The following is an 18784-nucleotide window of genomic DNA, read 5'->3' on the forward strand; positions in this document are numbered from 1 at the left end:
CACTATATCGAACTTTAACCTATCTATTTCCCTTTTTAAATTTTCTAACCTACCTGCCCGATTAAGTGATCTGACATTCCACGCTCCGATCCGTAAAACGCCAGTTTTCTTTCTCCTGATAACGGCATCCTCTTGAGTAGTCCCCGCCCGGAGATCCAATTGGGGGACTATTTTACCTCCGGAATATTTTACCCAAGAGGACGCCATCGTCATTTAATCATACAGTAAAACTGCATGCCCTCGGGAAAAATTACGGCCGTAGTTTCCCCTTGCTTTCAGCCGTTAGCAGTACCAGCACAGCAAGGCCGTTTTGGTTATTGTTACAAGGCCAGGTCAGTCAATCATCCAGACTGTTGCTCTTGCAACTACTGAAAAGGCTGCTGCCCCTCTTCAGGAACCACACGTTTGTCTGGCCTCTCAACAGATACCCCTCCGTTGTGGTTGCACCTATGGTACGGCTATCTGTATCGCTGAGGCACGCAAGCCTCCCCACCAACGGCAAGGTCCATGGTTCATGGGGGGAGGACTAAAATCGTACTAATCAATAAACGATCCAACTGATTAGCGACACGTGAAGCAAATTATCGACTTCCAGATTGATGAGTAAAGAAAGGTGAATGTGCGGCGATAACTAACCTCTGGCTTCTTCTCGTTTGGTGCTATGCTCACGTCGCGGTAGTTCTTGAGAGGAGTCTTCAGCGGGAACTGGCTGATGACAGTGACGTTGTGCCCTCTAGCCGCCAGCTCCCTGAAGAGTCGCCCGAACATGGCGAAGTGGCTGGCGCCAGAGAACCACACGGGCGCCAAGATGTTCGCCGCCTCCGACGGAACACCCACTGCCAGAGCCAGCAGGACCACCGCCAACGGAGACATGGTGGTCTTGTACCTGAGCAGACGAAGAAGTCACTGAAAACACTGCCTTGTGTCCCATATCTGGTGTAAAGCTAAAAGCTTAGAACACGATGATAGCACAAAAGCGATTCAGCAGCATCCGACATTAGACGAACACTCCAGAACCTTGAAGGACTGTAACAGCTTTCCATGGGGATGGAAGTCATCAGAAGAAAACCTAAGCTATCCTGTCTTAATAGTTGCTCACCGTTCCTAATTTTGTTCATGGATGGTTGTTAGTACCAACTTAGCTTTACCACACCCCATGGACGTTTGAATGGAGTAATATCGCAAGAACGTATATACTAAACTGAAGCGCTAAAGAAATTGGTAGAGGTATGCGTATTCAAATACAGAGAAGTGTAAACAGGCAGATATGCCGCTGCGGTCGGCAACGCCTATGCAATACAGCAAGTGTCTGGTGTAGTTGTTAGATCGGTTACTGCTGCTACAATGGCAGGTTATAAAGATTTAAGTGAGTTTGAAGGTGATCTTATAGTCGGCGCACGAGCGATGAGACACAGCAACTCCGAGGTAGCGATGAAGGGGGGATTTTCCCGTACGCCCATTTCACGAGTGTACCGTGGTTATCAGAAACCCAATAAAACATCAAATTTCCGACATCGCTGCGACCAGAAAAATATCCTGCAGGAACGGGACCAACGAAGACTGAAGAGAATCGTTCAGCGTGACAGAAATGCAACCCTTCCGCAAATTGCTGCAGATTTCAGTGCCGGGCCATCAACAAGTGTCAGCGTGCGAACCATTCAACGAAACATCACCGTCATGGGCTTTTGGAGCCGAAGCCCAACTTGGGCACACTTGATGACCGCACTGCACAAAGCTTTAAGCGTCGCCTGGGCCCGTAGACACCGACATTGGACTGTTGATGGCTAGAAACATGTTGTCTGGTCGGACGAGTCTCGTTTCAAATTGTATCGAAAGGATGGACGTGTAGGAGGGGCATGGAGACAACTTCATGAGTCCGTGGACCCTGCATGTCAACAGAGGACTGTTCAAGCTGGTGGAGGCTCTGTAATGGTGTGGGGCGCGTGCAGTTGGACTGATATGGGACCTCTCATATGTCTAGATACGAATCTGACAGGTGACACGTACGTAAGCATTCTGTCTGATCACCTGCATCCATTCAAGTCCATTGTTCATTCCGATGGACTCGGGCAATTCCAGCAGGACGATGCGACACCCCATACATTCAGAATTGCTACAGAGTGGCTCTAGGAACACTCTTTCGAGTTTAAACACTTCCGATGGCCATCAAACGCCCGAGACATGAACGTTATTGAGCATATCTGGGATGCTTTGCAACCTGTTGTTCAGAAGAGATCTCCACCCCCTCGTACTCTTACCGATTTATGGACAGCCCTGCTGGACTCGTGTCAATTCCCTCCATCACTACTTCATACATTAGTCGAGTGCATGCCATGTCGTGTTGAGGTACTTCTGCGTGCTCGCGGGGGCCCTACACGATATTAGGCAGGTGTACCAGTTTCTGTGGCTCTTCAGTTTATAAGTGGAATGGCACCTATGTACAAGAACATATTTTTCTGTGTTGTTGATGTGGTCGTCAGTCCAAGGACTGGTTTGATGCAGTTCTCCACGCTAGTCTATTCTGTGCAAGCCTCTACAACTCTGCGTAATTACTAAAACCTTCATCCACTTTCATCTGCCTACATTAATCAATTTTTGGTCGCCCTCTGCAGTTTATTTCTCTCACGCTTTCCTGCATTACCAAACTGAGTATATCTTGATGCCTCAGGACTTGTCCTGTCAAACTGTCCCTTCGTTTAGATAAACTGCAGATGTAACTGATGCAGCATATCTCGGACTACAGCCTTCAGCCCACACGTGTACAGTTAGGCTGTTATATCCAGCCACCCACGCACGGTTTTTACAGAGTGGGGATGTTGTATATGGCATCCGTTGCACGGTTGATTTGAATTGACTGTGACGGTGAATAATTGTAGGAAAATCGAACAGTGAACCTGTAATAACAGTGGCTTTATCTTTACGACAGAACAGTGACTTTTAATCATTGCAGTAAAGACCACACATTTTCTGAACGGGAGAACATTGCTTACAAACTGTGAACATGACTTTGACAATTTCTTTTTCTGGGTTAAAATTATGCAACAAAAAAAAAAGACCACGTCTATTTAAACTGATTCTATTCGCCAGCAACCATTCTATTCATTATAAATGACAGTGTGATTCCACAATAATGTAACAATTTCATTTGCCTAATTTGTAATATCTGTAACGTATCTGTATATGTAATATTTCTACACAGAGTAATAACCGCTACCAATCACAATATAAGGTGATTTTATTTAGCACACGACCGATTTCGGGCTTGTGCCCATCTTCAGGCGGTTTACATTCATGTATATGTTTTCATATTCATTGTTGTCCGATCACAGATCTATAGGACCGCATAAAACAAAATTGAGTTTAGCAAAAAAAGTAAGACGACAATAGTTCAAGAAAGTAAGATTCACGTGGAAAGGAGGTGGATAATATATGCAAAGATAATATATAGACGGTACACACAAGTAAAAGCATCATCTGACTGTGCAGAAAGCATGCATGTAGTTTCAGACTCTGACATAAGTTATATTCTACATCTACATCTGCATGGTTACTCTGCAATTCACACTTAAGTGCCTGGCAGAGGGTTCATCGAACCATTTTCATACTACTTCTCTACCATTCCACTCTCGAATGGCGCGTGGGAAAAAGGAACATCTAAATCTTTCCGTTCGAGCTCTGATTTCTCTTATTTTGTTATGATGATGATGATGATGATTTCTCCCTACGTAGGCGGGTGTCAACAAAATATTTTCGCATTCGGAAGAGAAAGTTGGTGATTGAAATTTCGTAAATAGATCTCGCCTCAAAGAAAACCGCCTTTGTTTCAGTGACTGCAACCCCAACTCACATAACATATCAATGACACTCTCACCCCTTTTGCGCGATAACACAAAACGAGCTGCCCTTCTTTGCACTTTTTCGATGTCCTCCGTCAATCCTACATGGTAAGGATCCCACACCGCGCAGCAATATTCCAGCAGAGGACGGACAAGTGTAATGTAGGCTGTCTCTTTAATGGGCTTGTCGCATCTTCTAAGTGTTTTGCCAACAAAGCGCAGTCTTTGTTTCGCCTTCCCCACAATATTATCTGTGTGGTCTTTCCAATTTAAGTTGCTCGTAATTGTAATTCCTAATGGAGTGTAGCCATATATGGAAGTGAAACGTGGACGATAAATAGTTTAGACAAGAAGAGAGTAGAAGCTTTCGAGATGTGGTGCTACAGAAGAATGCTGAAGATTAGATGGGTAGCTCACATAACTAATGAGGAGGTATTGAATAGAATTGGGGAGAAGAGGAGCTTGTGGCACAACTTGACTAGAAGAAGGGATCGGTTGGTAGGACATGTTCTGAGGCATCAAGGGATCACCAGTGTAGTATTGGAAGGCAGCGTGGAGGGTAAAAATCGTGGAGGGAGACCAAGAGATGAATACACTAAGCAGATTCAGAATGATGTAGGCTGCAGTAGGTACTGGGAAATGAAGAAGCTTGCACAGGATAGAGTACCATGGAGAGCTACATCAAACCAGTCTCAGGACTGAAGACCACAACAACAACAACAACAACAACAGGTATTTAGTCGAATTGACAACCCTTAGATTTGTGCGATTTATCGTACACCCACAATTTATCGGATTTTTTTAGTACCCATGTGGATGACCTCACACTTTTCTTTGTTTAGTGCTGATTGCCACTTTTCGCACCAAACAGAAATTCTCTCTAGATCATTTTGTAATTGGAATTGATCGTCTGATGACTTTACTAGACAGTAAATTACAGCGTCATCTGCAAACAATCTACCTTGTGCTACAAGAGGTACACTCCATATAATTTGATTGTTTTGTTAATCCATTTGTAAATCCATGGAACGATGACTCGTTGAACATTTGTGCTTTAGGAAACATTGATTATGAGTGGAAGGGAGGATTATAAGTTACAGTATAAAGAAATTACAAACGAGAAACAACAGCCAAAGTTATAACAACTGGTTTGCGACGAGAGTATGGACCCCTTTTTACGAATTGATCCACCAAATGAGACTGCAAATAGAAAATGTGGAAAGTTAAAGCAGTGCCGAAGGTGAGGAACTGGAAATGGAGTTACTGGAAAGCCATGAGCAGTTCAGTATTTATATGGTAAAATCTGAGTGTAGTAGTCTACAGTACAACCTCAGAGAGTTCGTACTTTGCAAACTATGTGGTTGCGACTACAAGATCCCAAGTTACTGACGATATTGCTTCTGTTTCGTTGCATGTATCTGCAGAGAATCTTCTGTTATTCTATAAATCTTTCAAAGCGCAAAGCTACTTTCTCTGTAGCTGTCTCTAAAAGACAAGTCATGACTGAGACACACGAGGAAGTAGTGGAAGTAATGAATATGTCATAAATCAAGAGACAAGATAACATATAACTTAACAGGTGCAGAGAGATACACAAAAATAATATTTGATGGTACGATAGGATGTACCATAAAAACGTATAACTTGCTTACAAACGAGACAAAAACAAAGAATTCATTATTACGCATACAGACGTAATATAAACCAAACCTGTCTGCGCACACAAACATATGCATGGTAGACGTGATGATTATAGGTTGTACAAGTTAAGAGAACAACCAAAGGTAAGTGAGTAACATTACGAATAAAAAGATCTATGTTTGGGTTAACAAAGTCAAGAAAGGTAAGTCATGGAATATAATAGAAAACCAGCTGGAGCAGACAGCCCAGATTAGTGGAGGGGATGTAAAAAATATTGAATAATGTAAGTGACAGGTAATCGGCTAGTTTTCATTAAAGAATTTACTTGATAGGCATTGCTATGATCATCAAAATTGCAGCAGCACTTCATATATGAAGTCACGACTGAGCGTTATCTTCTGCAGTGGGAGGGACATCTTTAGAAGACGTGAGGTGAGTTCTCTACAGAAAAAACTGTGGAATTACCTGATGAAGTATACCTCCAATTACGGCCCTCATCTGTACCAACCAGCCAATGCAGCACGGTTCTTACACGGGGTTGTTGTTGTGGTCTTCAGTCCTGAGACTGGTTTGATGCAGCTCTCCATGCTACTCTATCCAGTGCAAGCTTCTTCATCTCCCAGTACCTACTGCAACCTACATCCTTCTGAATCTGCTTAGTGTATTCATCTCTTGGTCTCCCCCTACGATTTTTACCCTCCACGCTGTCCTCCAATACTAAATTGGTGATCCCTTGATGCCTCAGAACATGTCCTACCAACCGATCCCTTCTTCTGGTCAAGTTGTGCCACAACACGGGGTAGGTACTGTATAACCGGAACTGTGTAAGCATTGCAACTTGTGTACGGAGTATCATATTATGCTTCTACGTTTGGCACTCGAATAATCTTGTCATAACTGAAATAATTTCACTAAATACGTTCGAGAGTGATAAAAGGAATAGACTGACGAAAATATTTTTTTAACAAGAAGAAGATTAAGGATAGGACCTGTCGTGACACAAAAGAAAAATAGAACGTTTATCTTGAATCTCAGATTTTATTCAGAAGCCCTTTTTCAGTTTATGGCTCTCTCTCGTTAAACTTTTCACTTTCATACAAAACTGATATTACAGTATTCAATATCTGTTATCAATTTAGAACTGAAAATCTTCCGAAATACAGAACAGCAATATGCATAATTACTGCGCATGTATTCACTTTTTTTCTGTGTAACACCACAGCAAACACAATTTATTTACTTCACCACGTAGCCGTTTTCGATAATAAACAGCTAACTTTTCAGCAATTATCGTTACAATAGATCCAATACCATTTTATAGGTCCATTCATTCCGAACTGGAGCATATTGCGTTAAGCAGAATCTGCCTAAAGGGGCATGGCACTTTGAAATAAACGTTGGTCAAGAAGGTTCAGATGTGACCACGCTGTACTCTTAATGTGCTAAGTGTTTGCGACAGTACATTGAACACTTGCTATCAGAGCATTATGGACATTGGGATGAAAGTATGGATTTGGATATCACATTCCATTACAGAAGGAAGTGCTCTGGCTTATCTCAACGATTTATAAATTTAATCAGATCTTGTAAAACAGTCTTAGCTAATTCAGTTCTGCAGAGTAATAGCCGTTAGGGTTAATTAGGACCGTTAGAGAATGAGCCTAAGGGGATATCCATCGGGTGATAATTTTTTTAAATTTTATATGCCACAGTGAAGCTATAAGTGGTAGTACTTGACAGAAAGTCGAAGTTCGACTAAAACACACACACACACACACACACACACACACACACACACAGACAGACAGACACACACGCAAACTGTGATATGCTAAGCGAATATGCGTCGGTTTTTACTTTACGCGAGCCGGTGAAACAGTCGACTGCAAGATCCACTTCTTGACAGAAAAACATCGAAGCGCAAGGGAGTACGATCTCTTTCAGAGAAACGAGATATAGCATTCCAATGGTTTCGCAAACAAATAACCTATGTCATTTAGACGCATACAGCCCAACAGTTGCACTACCGCTCCCTAATGTGAACCAAACGGGCCATTCTTTACATTTATGTTGCTCCAATACACCCAAATATTGAGGAAACGTGTGCGTATGGCCCAGATACACGTCCGACACAACAGGTAGTCACAGGCTGTTGCCAAAGGGTTAACGTGTTGTCCACGGTAAGCAGGACAGTGTTTCGTGTGGCTGTGCTACGTCTGAATCCGAGTTTGTAAATGCTTGCATCTCACCATTTCATCAATCAGTTTCCCAACAATGATTAAATGTGCTCTCAAAACACTGTATGAAGCAAACACACAGAAACTCTGCGATGCGCTTGGGCTAGGACTGTACTTTCCGTTTTGTTCACCTTCACTTCTGAGCTCACAGACGGTGCAATGAATATTTTATAAATTCTTTTTATGTGTTTGACAGACCAACGTTGTGTCGGGTCCTATGGGCGGAACGTGTCTTCATTGTATTGGTGCCATGTGTGCACGTTAATAAGAATTTTCCGAAGATCCGATGATGACAGCAAGATTATGTCTTAACTGGTCACTGTGAAATATAGTAAAAATACCAAGTGATCTTGGCTGCAGAAGATTTCCATATTCATCAATGACAGATCGCTCCCTACGAACATGTGGAGCCTGTATAGTGAAGAACAGTCAGATAATCAACGAAAGAAAGCATCTGATGACATTCTAGTTGCAACTTGTGTTAGAAGACCACCTGTAGTGTTACTACATTTATTAAGTTGGCAGACGTGTTTCTGTATCTGAAAGACGATGAATTGAATTGAATTAAATGAAATTTTATTGTCGTTTAGCTACTACAGCAATTGACAAAGTCAAGTTACATATATACAAGTTATACAGCATATATACATGAAGATCATTCTGTCACTATTGGTTTTCCATAAAATACAATATTTAACATCAAATAATTTGAAAACATTGCATCCTAAATTACTCAGTTAAGGAAATTATGCTGTACTCTCCAAACCGGTACCACTATGATATTTTACAGTCATAAAATTCCTGAAGTGAGTAGCAAGGATTTGCAGCTAACCAACTGAATAATTTGTCTTTAAATAAATCAAATGGAGCTTCTACCCACTCTAGTGGCAGTTTGTTAAACATCTTCATCCCCACCACTTCGTAGCTGTTCAGTGACTTGGATAATCTGCAGTAAGGTATGTCAAGATGGCTACTATTTCTGGTTCCATGAGAGTGTACATCTCTTCTACGCTGGTATTCTGATAAATTGCTCTTTATATGCAGTAGGGCAGTGTAAATATACAATTTTATAACAGTTAATATTTTTAAGTTGATAAACAGTGGTTTGCAGTGGGCTAGTTAATCACTGTTTTTGATAATTCGAATTACTTTCTTCTGAAGTACCAAAATGTCCTTATGGTGAGAGCTACTGCCCCATATTAAAAGCCCATAAGATATGATGCTTTGAAAAAAAGCAAAGTAGGCCGATCTCACACAGGCCCCAGGTACATGGTTTTTTTTTAAATTCCTTAACAAATACACCACTCTAGACAGCCTTGCACTAATGTATTTAATATGTGGCTCCCAAGTCAATTTACTATCGATAACAATACGTAAGAACTAAACACTATCCATGAAGTCTGCTCCTGGCAGATATCTTAAACTAAATACAATCTTTTGAGTTTTACTCTCATTAAGCAGGAACCTATTAGCCCGAAACCAGACTGATGCTTGTGATATTGTGTCATTTGCCACAGTTTGGAGCATATCCACGTCTGAGCTGATACTGAAAAAAGTGGTATCATCTGCATAGAGAATGGAGTGAGTATTTATGTAAGATGGTAGATCGTTTGTCATGAGGATAAATAGCAGAGGTCCTAATACTGAGCCTTGTGGCACACTGCACTTAACTTCAGCTAAGTGTGATCTCTGTTAACCAATACAAACAATTTGTTTACGGTTGCTGAGGAAAGACTCGAATATGTTGTCAACTTCACTGTTTGTGATTCCATAATAAACTAGTTTGTTGAGGAGTGAAATATGCTCCACACAATCGAAGGCTTTGCTAAGATCACAAAAGGTAGCCTGAGCAAAATTTTTCCCTTTTTCCTTCATAAGCATAAATCACTTTTTTAATCAGGGAGTCAATGGCATGGACTGTGGATTTGCCCTTCCTAAAGCCAAATTGTACTGCAGTAATAATGTTATTACCTGTCAGATAATCACACAACTGGGAGTTGTTCATGGATTCCAAGACTTTAGATAAAATAGGTGTCAGAGATATTGGACGATAGCTAGATGGGCAATTTTTGTCTCCTTCCTTGTCTATTCAAATTTCGCGCCAGTTGCATAAGAGTGGCGCTAGTACCGGCTGAGACAAGCCGCATGTTCCTTTTGCGATACTGCAGAAAGACTTAGTAGAAATGTAGCCACTATACATAACTGCTGGCAGCGGTAGTCAAGAGAGGGACGGTCGCAAGATAACGTGGCACTACCGAGAGTGAAGACCATCGTGTTCGGTCTGTTGCTCTGGCGCATCGGACTGCTTCTTCAGCAGCAGTTGACACCACAGTGATGTAATGAACTGTTACAAATCGGTTACTTCAAGGACAGCTACGAGCCGGACTCCCTGCATCGTGCCTTCCACTGACCCCACACCACCGCTATTTCCGTCTTCAGTGGTGTCAAGTGAGAGTTCTTTAGAGGGCAGTTGTATTTCCTGATGAAAGCTGGTCCTGCCTCGGTGCCGGTGATGGTCGTATGCTGGCAATCCTGTCTGCGTGCAAGACCTAGATCTGGAGTTATGGTGTATGGTGCGCATTCGTATGACAGCAGGGGTACTCTCATGGCTATCCCACGCACCCTGACTGCAAATTTGTACGTTAATCTGGTAATTCGACCTGCTGTGCTGTCTTTCGCGAAAGCATTCCAGAGGGCGTTTTCCAACAAGATAACGCTCGTAACCTAACATGCTCTACCGAGTGTCGACATGTTGCATTGGCCTGCTCGATCACAAGATCTGTCTCCAATCGAGCACTTATAAGATATCATCGGACTACAACTTCAGCGTCATCCACGAACAGCATTAACCGTCACTATATTGCCCGACCAAGTCCAACAGGCATACAACTCCATCCCACAAACTGACACCCGGCACCTGTAAGACGTAATGCATGCACGTTTTGCACCGATTAGTAATGTACCACCATTTCACATTGCAATGGCTTATTTTGCGGGTACATTAACCTGCGATCTTGCAAGGTAATTATTTAAATATGTTGCCTGGATAAACGTATTCCCGAAATTTCATTACTCTACTCTTATTATTTTTTGGTGTTGCGCATTTTTTTCGTAAGGGGATTTGTAAGTCCAAACGACCACGCGGTGTCACGTGTACAGTACGTGCTCCAAGTTATCTCCATTTCGTATTGCGACACTTGTTGACTCACTCTTTATTATCAGCTTATCTGTAAAACTCAATGTGTACGATCCACGAGTACCACAATCTATCAGACCCTGTAATTCTCCAATGGGAGTGTTCCACCTTTATAACCTTGCGTTAACAGTCTTTGAAGCTAACTGTTACCTGAAGTGAACACTGCTGACCAACTATTGGTCACACGAATTAATACCCACGAATTACTAGCCTATGTTAGATGCGTCAAGGCACTTCTCATACAAGTTTAGATACAGAACAGCTTTTTTAACATACTTTTTGGGCGTTATTTGACAAGCTGGTACTTTTTGCCGATGATACAAGTATAGCTATCACACCAGCAGACAAGAATTAACTGGTGAAATTGTAAAAGATGTTTTTCAGAAAATCATTAAGTGGTTCTCTGCAAATGGGTTCTCACTAAACTTCGACAAAACACAGTACATACAGTTCCATACAGTAAACGGAATGACACAATTAATAAATACAGACTTCGATCAGAAATCGGTAGCTAAGGTAGAATATTCAAAATTTCTAGGTGTATGCATTGATGAGGGGCTGAACTGGATAAAACACACTGAAGATCTGCTGAAACGTTTGAGTTCAGCTACTTATGCTATTAGGGTCATTGCAAATTTTGGCGATATACATTTCAGTAAATTAGCTTACCACTCCTATTTTCATTCTCTGTTTTCGTGTGGCATCATATTCTGGGGTAACTCATCACTGAGTAAAAGAGTGTTCGTTGCGCAAAAGAGTGTAATCAGAATAATTGCTGGAGCTCATCCAAGATCATCCTACAGACACTTATTTCAAGAGCTAGAGATCTTCGCTGTAGTCTCACAATATATATATTCACTTATGAAATTTGTTATTAACAATCCGAACGAATTCAAAAGTAATAGCAGTGTACATGGCTACAACACTAGGAGAAAGGATGATCTTCACTACTCAAGGTTAAATCTAACTTTGGCTCAGAAGGGGGTAAATTATGCTGCCACAAAAGTCTTTGGTCACTTAACTAATAGCATCAAAAGTCTAACAGATAGCCTTATAGCATTTAAAAGGAAATTAAAAGAATTTCTTAGTGGCAACTCCTTCTACTCATTAGATGAATTTTTTGATATAGTAAGTGGGTAATTTCCGCAACCCCCACAAAAAAATTAAAAATATTAAGTGTCATGTATAATATTTTGTGTAATGTAATATCTTGTATAGACATTTTTTATTAACCTGACACGTTCCACATCATTACGAAGTGTCGTATTCATGATCTATGGAACAAGTACTAATCTAATCTAATGTATTCTACTTTTTCGCGTTTATTGTCTGCATGTTGTGTTTCATTTTCCACACAGCCGATTGCCTGTTTTTACTGTACTTACTTGTAGAATATTTCTTGGCTCTTCCTTCCATCGCGTTGTACTTTAACTTGCGTCACCGAGCAGAAACTTGTTTGTTCTATTGCTTCGTACGTTTCATTCAGGCTATATTTCTACATAAATCCAAGGTAACCACTCACCACTGTACGTTGGAAAAAAACAGACCATTTCGATATTGTGTCTCTTTAGTTATGTGACGATAACACTCAAAGTGTTACTGTTTTGTAGGTGTTAACTGAAAATTCTGAGCTGTCATTGTCCTTCAATTGATTAGTTCATCTGTTAATAGACTAGTGGTCGAAAAGGAAAAAAATGAAGAAGTAGAGACAATTGAGCTTAAAATATTTATTGCCTCAGCTAGGTGTACCAAATCCGTTACATGCGATCTTCCTTTCTGGAAATAAAACCAAGCTGCTTCACGGTATAACCAAATGAAATTCTCGGGCACTTAAGTAAGAACTAACAAGTTAACAGTCCGAATCGTTATGTCGAAACATAGTTTGCTTCTTCGCTGGTAGTCAACTTTTAACAATTTCAGTGTTGACATGAATTTAAAGTAAAAACAAAGTTATTTTTCTAATGGCTTTCTGCGCGGTCAGCTGATGTGCATCCGACCTTAATACTCTCTTGTCGCTTCTTCCATTGGTCTGCTAGAGAAAGCGATAAAACCAACGACTGAAACAACTGAAATGTCACTGAATGTGCATAGACAAATACAACTTATATTCGATCTATAACTTTCTTTCGAAACTGGTAAGAAGCATCCGCAATAGATACAAGATTTCCAACACGTCAATATTCATATATTATAGCTACTGGAAAATGTTAATAGCTATACAGTGTTCCAAGGTCACATTTCTTGTGCACCGTGAATATAAATTAAGGACAATATGTCACAGCCATGTGAATCGGAGGCAGAATTCGACATTTTCACGAAAGACTAGGCCTGAGTTGGGAATGAGTCCGACTGAGTATGTGAATAACTTAGGAGTGCCACACAGATCTCGTCAGACTTCTAAACAAAAGAGATCAAATTTAAAGTATATTAGTACATGAAATGAATTACGATGGTGGTTTGAAAAGTTCTCAGAATCACCACGAGAGGTCAGCGCTAGCGCAACGAGTTGTTCACGTGATATTCATTGGACCGTTGCCTGTAAAAACGTGCCACGTCAGTGCCCTTGGAAGAGAGCTGTGGCGGTGACGTGGCTCTGTTGCTGTTCCCGCATAGTGATTTGCGAGGATGGAAAAAATCGAGATTCGAGCAGTGGATTAGTACTTCGTAAAGAAAGGTATGAAAGCAAAGTACATTCATGCTGATTTCCCAGAATACTCTGGGGGACTCTGCTCCTTCATAAGCAACTGTTGCGAAGTGGACAAGTGAATTTAAATTTGGTTGGGAGAGCTAAGACGATGATCCGCGCAATGGTCGGCCAAGATGTGTCACTACTCCAGAAATCATTGCGTAAGTGCACAATATGGTCATGCAGGATCGCCGATTGAAAGTGCGTGAAATTGTTCACGCTTGCCAGATGTCATCTGAAAGGGTATATCACATTTTAACTGCAGAATTAGAAATGAAAAAAATTATCTGCAAGTTGGATGCCGCAGCTCTTGACACTGGATCAAAAACGCATGAGAATGAACATATGAGAACAAGGTTTGGCCCGTTTTAGGAGAAAGGAACAAGATTTTTTGTGCCGGTTTGTGACCTCAGATGAAACTTGGGTGCACTGCTATACCCCAGAGACAAAACAGCAGTGAAAGCAGTGCAAACATGCTGATTCTCCGCCCCCAAAGAAAACAAATACAATTCCTTACGGGAAAGGTCATGGCATCAGTGTTCTAGGATGCGAAGGGGATTCTGTTTGTAGATTACCTCCCCACTGGGCAAACAATTACTGGAGAGTACTATGCTAACCTCCTGGACAAATTGCAACCAAGGAGACGCGAAAAAGGCCAGGTTTAGCAAGGAAGAAAGTCATCTTCTATCAAGCCAATGCGCGCCCGCACGCATGTGCCGTCGCCATGGCAAAATTACACGAATTGCTGCCACATCTGCCTTATTCAACTGATATGGCTCCGTCAGATTTCCCAAAACTGAAAATTTTTCCTGGTGTCAAGAAGTTCTGGTATGGAAAATGAACTGCCATGTCTAGCAGTAATTGCAGTTGATTTCCATATCCCCACCAATACTTGCAAAACAAAAATTAAAATAAACAAGAATTATAATTTATTAAACTCCATTTGAAACGCTTTTCTTGGGAAACTTTGGTTGCTTTATAGAATATATTACATTTCTCACAGACATCAAATTGGCCATTTTCATTTTTCTTGTGTGCCAATAGAATTCGTTTTACACTTCTTAGTTCTCAATTCCTTTTTATTCATTAGTCTTGTGTTTTAAACTGTAAGTATTTACACAATTTACTTCATGTGCCAAATATAGAGATGTTGTCAATAGTAACACTACTATCGTAACTCTTCTTATAAATTGTATAAAGGAGAGTGAGATTATATGAAATGGCAAAAGACTTAAGTATAACTGTATAATGGATTTACCCTGAACATTTAAATTAAAAGTCTTCTTAACACTACAGAAGGTATGATGTAATTCTGTTTAAATGTTAAAAACTTAATATTGCGTATAATTATTTCATAAAAACTAAAAATCCTAATAGGGTGCGCACTGTATCACGACTTACAATGAATTTCCCATCAGTTCCACTTCTATAGCACAATCTTCAAAATGCTAATCACTGCAAAATCAGAAGGGTTTTTTGTACTACGTTTTAATGTAAATGGCAACTCCGGCTTCCATTTCACTTCTCAGAGTAGTTCGTGATCGCTGGATAAGTATAAATTCTAATGTAAATTTCCTACTCAAGGTGGGCACAGCGAAACGAAACAAAACTGCACAACCACGCTTGATAACCAGAGAAACGGATCGCAGCCATATTGCCACACACCGCTGCTAACCAGCCAGGCAGCCATATTGCGTACACGAATCGCATGTGATCCACCAGATTGCCTGGGACTTCAAGCAATTAGCGGCCGATCGCTTCGATTTGCCCACAAATGTGCCGTCTACGAAGCGATCGGTTTCCCATGCAACTGATCGCTTGGAACGGTGGCTCGTGTGTGTGGCCCTTCAGATACTGCTTACGAGATTGCAGAAGTGGTACCGAACGATCTACACTACATATATTGCCTGTAGCAATCCCAGATTGAGTGCAGAAATTATGATCCGTCCAGTTGCCAAAGGCATACACAGTGACAAACTTCCATGGGATGAGCAGTACTTACCGGAGGCGTGGTAGCTATTGAAATAACCACAGGTGCTGACCGTCCACGTTGCATGTCTGCTCGGTCTACGGTTGCCTTATCGAAACACTCCAGCGAGGCTGCCAGCTCCCCAGTTAAAGCTACTATCTTATCGACTACAGCCCTGCGCTATCAAGAAGCGGGCATGAGGCTACCAAATGTGGACGCCATTGCCTGAGATAGATATCTACGCCGAGCAACACACGCCTTATCCTATTTCATATACGCAAAAACTAACGTGCACAAGGATAAATCATTTGTACTTGAGTAATATTGTTCAGTTCCTTTCGGCTTATCGTGGTTTCTTTTTTTTACTTTTTGTAAAAAAAAAAACAAACTAGGCTTCTATGTGAATGTAACCAGATAGACTAGAATCCTGAGCACTACCGTTCAGAATAAACGTGAAGCACTGAACAGGTAAGCAGAGATAAATCGTGTTGAAGTACTTCCGAAAGGGTTACTCGTTCTTTTGTTAGGATTTTCGGGAGTAAGGTTTATTTAAACTCATTAATAACGGTAGGCATGTAATGGTTAATTATTTTGAAACTTTGCTTTTGAGTCAGTGGGCTGTGTCAGGTAGCAACGTTTCACAATATTATTAGCGCTTGTGCTGGCAGATGTTACTTCAGTTTTAAAGGAAGAATTGACTTCAAGCAGCGAAACAGTCGTCGATATTGCGGTTCCGTGTGATCGAATTAAAATTTCGGAACTAAGGAGGAACCCCTTGAGTGCGAGGTCGCATGTTCAGTATTTAGTGAAAGTGTTCTATTAACAATTACGACAGGAAAAAAAAAACTAAGCTGCCACCGACGGATGGTCTAGGGGTTGCGGGCACGGTAGCTCAGCATGTTCAGTGAGAGAGCTGGGTGGTCTCTGTAATATATATATATATATATATATATATATATATATATATATATATATATATATATATACTTTACACGTGGCTAAGGCCTTATCGACCATACACCTGCTCTACGAGCCTCTTCTTTCCGAGGCATACCTTGAGTGTCCTGACCGGCATATAAACAAAAAAACGACAACTGAGTTAAGGGATCAACAACGAACTTCAACGGACGTCATGTGACGTCCGCTACGCCCAAATACAACGAACAATAACGAACAAACTGCAAAAAAAAAAAAGGGGGAGTAGAGTCATTGGTCCCTGGTTCAAAATTCGCCACCGCTTAAATTTTCATTAATAGCAGCATTGGCGGCCGAAGACTTCCTGCATGAGAAGTCACCCTCATTCTGCCAACGGCCTTGTCAAAGAGGGCAGATGAGCAGACAGATATTCAGGGCACACACTCTTGCCCTAGGGGTGGGAAACTGCCCGTAGAGGCAGGAGAATGAGCAATGATCAACGGTCAGAGGATGCAGAAGGCAACGGAAAACCACTGCATTACAGACACATAACGTGTATCCACAGGACACGTGGCCTGTAATTGAAAAAGTGTCATAATGATCTCTCCGTTGCCAAAAGATTCCGGAATAGTCCCCCATTCGGATCTCTGGGAGGGGACTGCCAAGAGGGAGGCGACCATGAGAGAAAGACTGAATAATCGACGAAAGGATAACGTTCTAAGAGTAGGGGCGTGGAGTGTCAGAAGCTTAAACGTGGTAGGGAAATTAGAAAATCTGAAAAGGGAAACGCAACGGCTCTATCTAGATATAGTAGAGGTCAATGAAGTGAAATAGAAAGAAGACAAGGGTTTCTGGTCGAATGAATTTAGGGTAAACATCAACAACTGCACAAAATGGTATAACGGCAGTAAGATTCATTATGAATAGGAAGGTACGGCAGAGAGTGTGTTACTGTGAACAGTTCAGTGATAGGGTTGTTCTGAACAGGATCGACAGCAAACCAACACCGACAACGATAGTTCAGGTATACATGCTGACGATGAAGAGATAGAAAGTACATGAGGATATTGAAAGGGTCATACAGTACATAAACGGAGATGAAAATCTAATAATTATGAGGGACTGGAGTGCAGTTATAGGGGAAGGAATAGAAGAAAAAGTTCAGGAGAATATGAGCTTGGGACAGTGAATGAGAGAGGAGAAAAATTGAGATCTGTAATAAATTTCAGCAGGCAATAGCGAATACTCTGTTCAAGAATCACAAGTAGAGATGGGGGATCCGCTCTTGAACTAATTCATAGAGTTGAATCTTTCAAAGGAGTGAACAATCAGTGATTCAGAAAAAAAGAACGGTAGCTCCAAACGTTTCCCACGGCAGAGAGAGAGAGAGAGAGAGAGAGAGAGAGAGAGAGAGAGAGAGATGGAGCATATCAGCAGCGCCTCTGCTGGTCAGAGCACAGTGCATGCCACACAACACAGCCAGCGCCGGCCTCTGCCCTGCTTCTACCTTGGCTGCCTGCATTGTGCAGTGCCCCATTGGATTTTGTGTTTCACATACGCCGTGCCGTCTCTGTGCGTCGTCTGCCGCTTGCAGTGTCTGGCGCAGCTTAACTTCGCATCGCACTCTGTCGGCGATCGTTTCAGTCGCACGTCCTGCCCTCTGGGCAGTTGATGCGAGCAACAGGACAGAGAGCCACCTAGCGGATAACATAGGAACTACTTGCAACAACCTGCTCGCAAGGGAACGGACGATTTGTCTCGGAGTGGGTGAGTTCACCGCTCCCCCCACCCTCGGAACTCGCCCGCTCAACGCTCACCCCACCCTCGGAACTCGCCCGCTCAACGCTCACCCCACCGTCTCGACTCTAGCAAGAGCGTTGAGCAAAGCGACTCAGGTGTCACTCTGGTCTCTGCGGTCTCAGCTCACGCAGTAATACAGCTCGCGGCTCGACCTGCTCGACTCAGCGCCTCTGCATCGGAGTTCGTCCCTACTGGATATTGTTCTTCGTAGTAATACCGTTATGTATATTACATTATTATGTTATGTATACATCAATTGATTTTATTTTATTTTTATTTGTTTAAACCGATTAGATTAGGTTCCTGATGACTCCTCTTACTATAGGATTTTTATTATGGACACTCAAATTTACGCTTTAATTACGAGCGAACCGATAAACGTATCGCAAAATGTGATACACCAATATTTTCCTTGTTTTATTCTGTGTAAGGCTATATGCAGCACTTTCGTTTTACAGTCAAATTTATATTTTTTTTTCTTATTCTGGTACGGATTTTGCGATT

General features: G+C 41.6%; 1 protein-coding gene across 1 annotated transcript in view; it reads right to left on the reverse strand.

Moving 5' to 3' along the window:
* LOC126191416 (UDP-glycosyltransferase UGT5-like) overlaps nt 1–18784 on the reverse strand; it is a 90875-nt gene that overhangs the window by 50910 nt on the left and 21181 nt on the right. The window contains exon 2 of the mRNA XM_049932288.1: nt 637–886. Coding sequence (XP_049788245.1) covers nt 637–873 — 237 coding nt within the window. The 5' untranslated portion in view covers nt 874–886. The remainder of the gene's footprint in view (nt 1–636; nt 887–18784) is intronic.

The sequence above is a fragment of the Schistocerca cancellata genome, chromosome 6, assembly GCF_023864275.1.
Source record: "Schistocerca cancellata isolate TAMUIC-IGC-003103 chromosome 6, iqSchCanc2.1, whole genome shotgun sequence".
Classification (NCBI taxonomy): domain Eukaryota; kingdom Metazoa; phylum Arthropoda; class Insecta; order Orthoptera; family Acrididae; genus Schistocerca; species Schistocerca cancellata.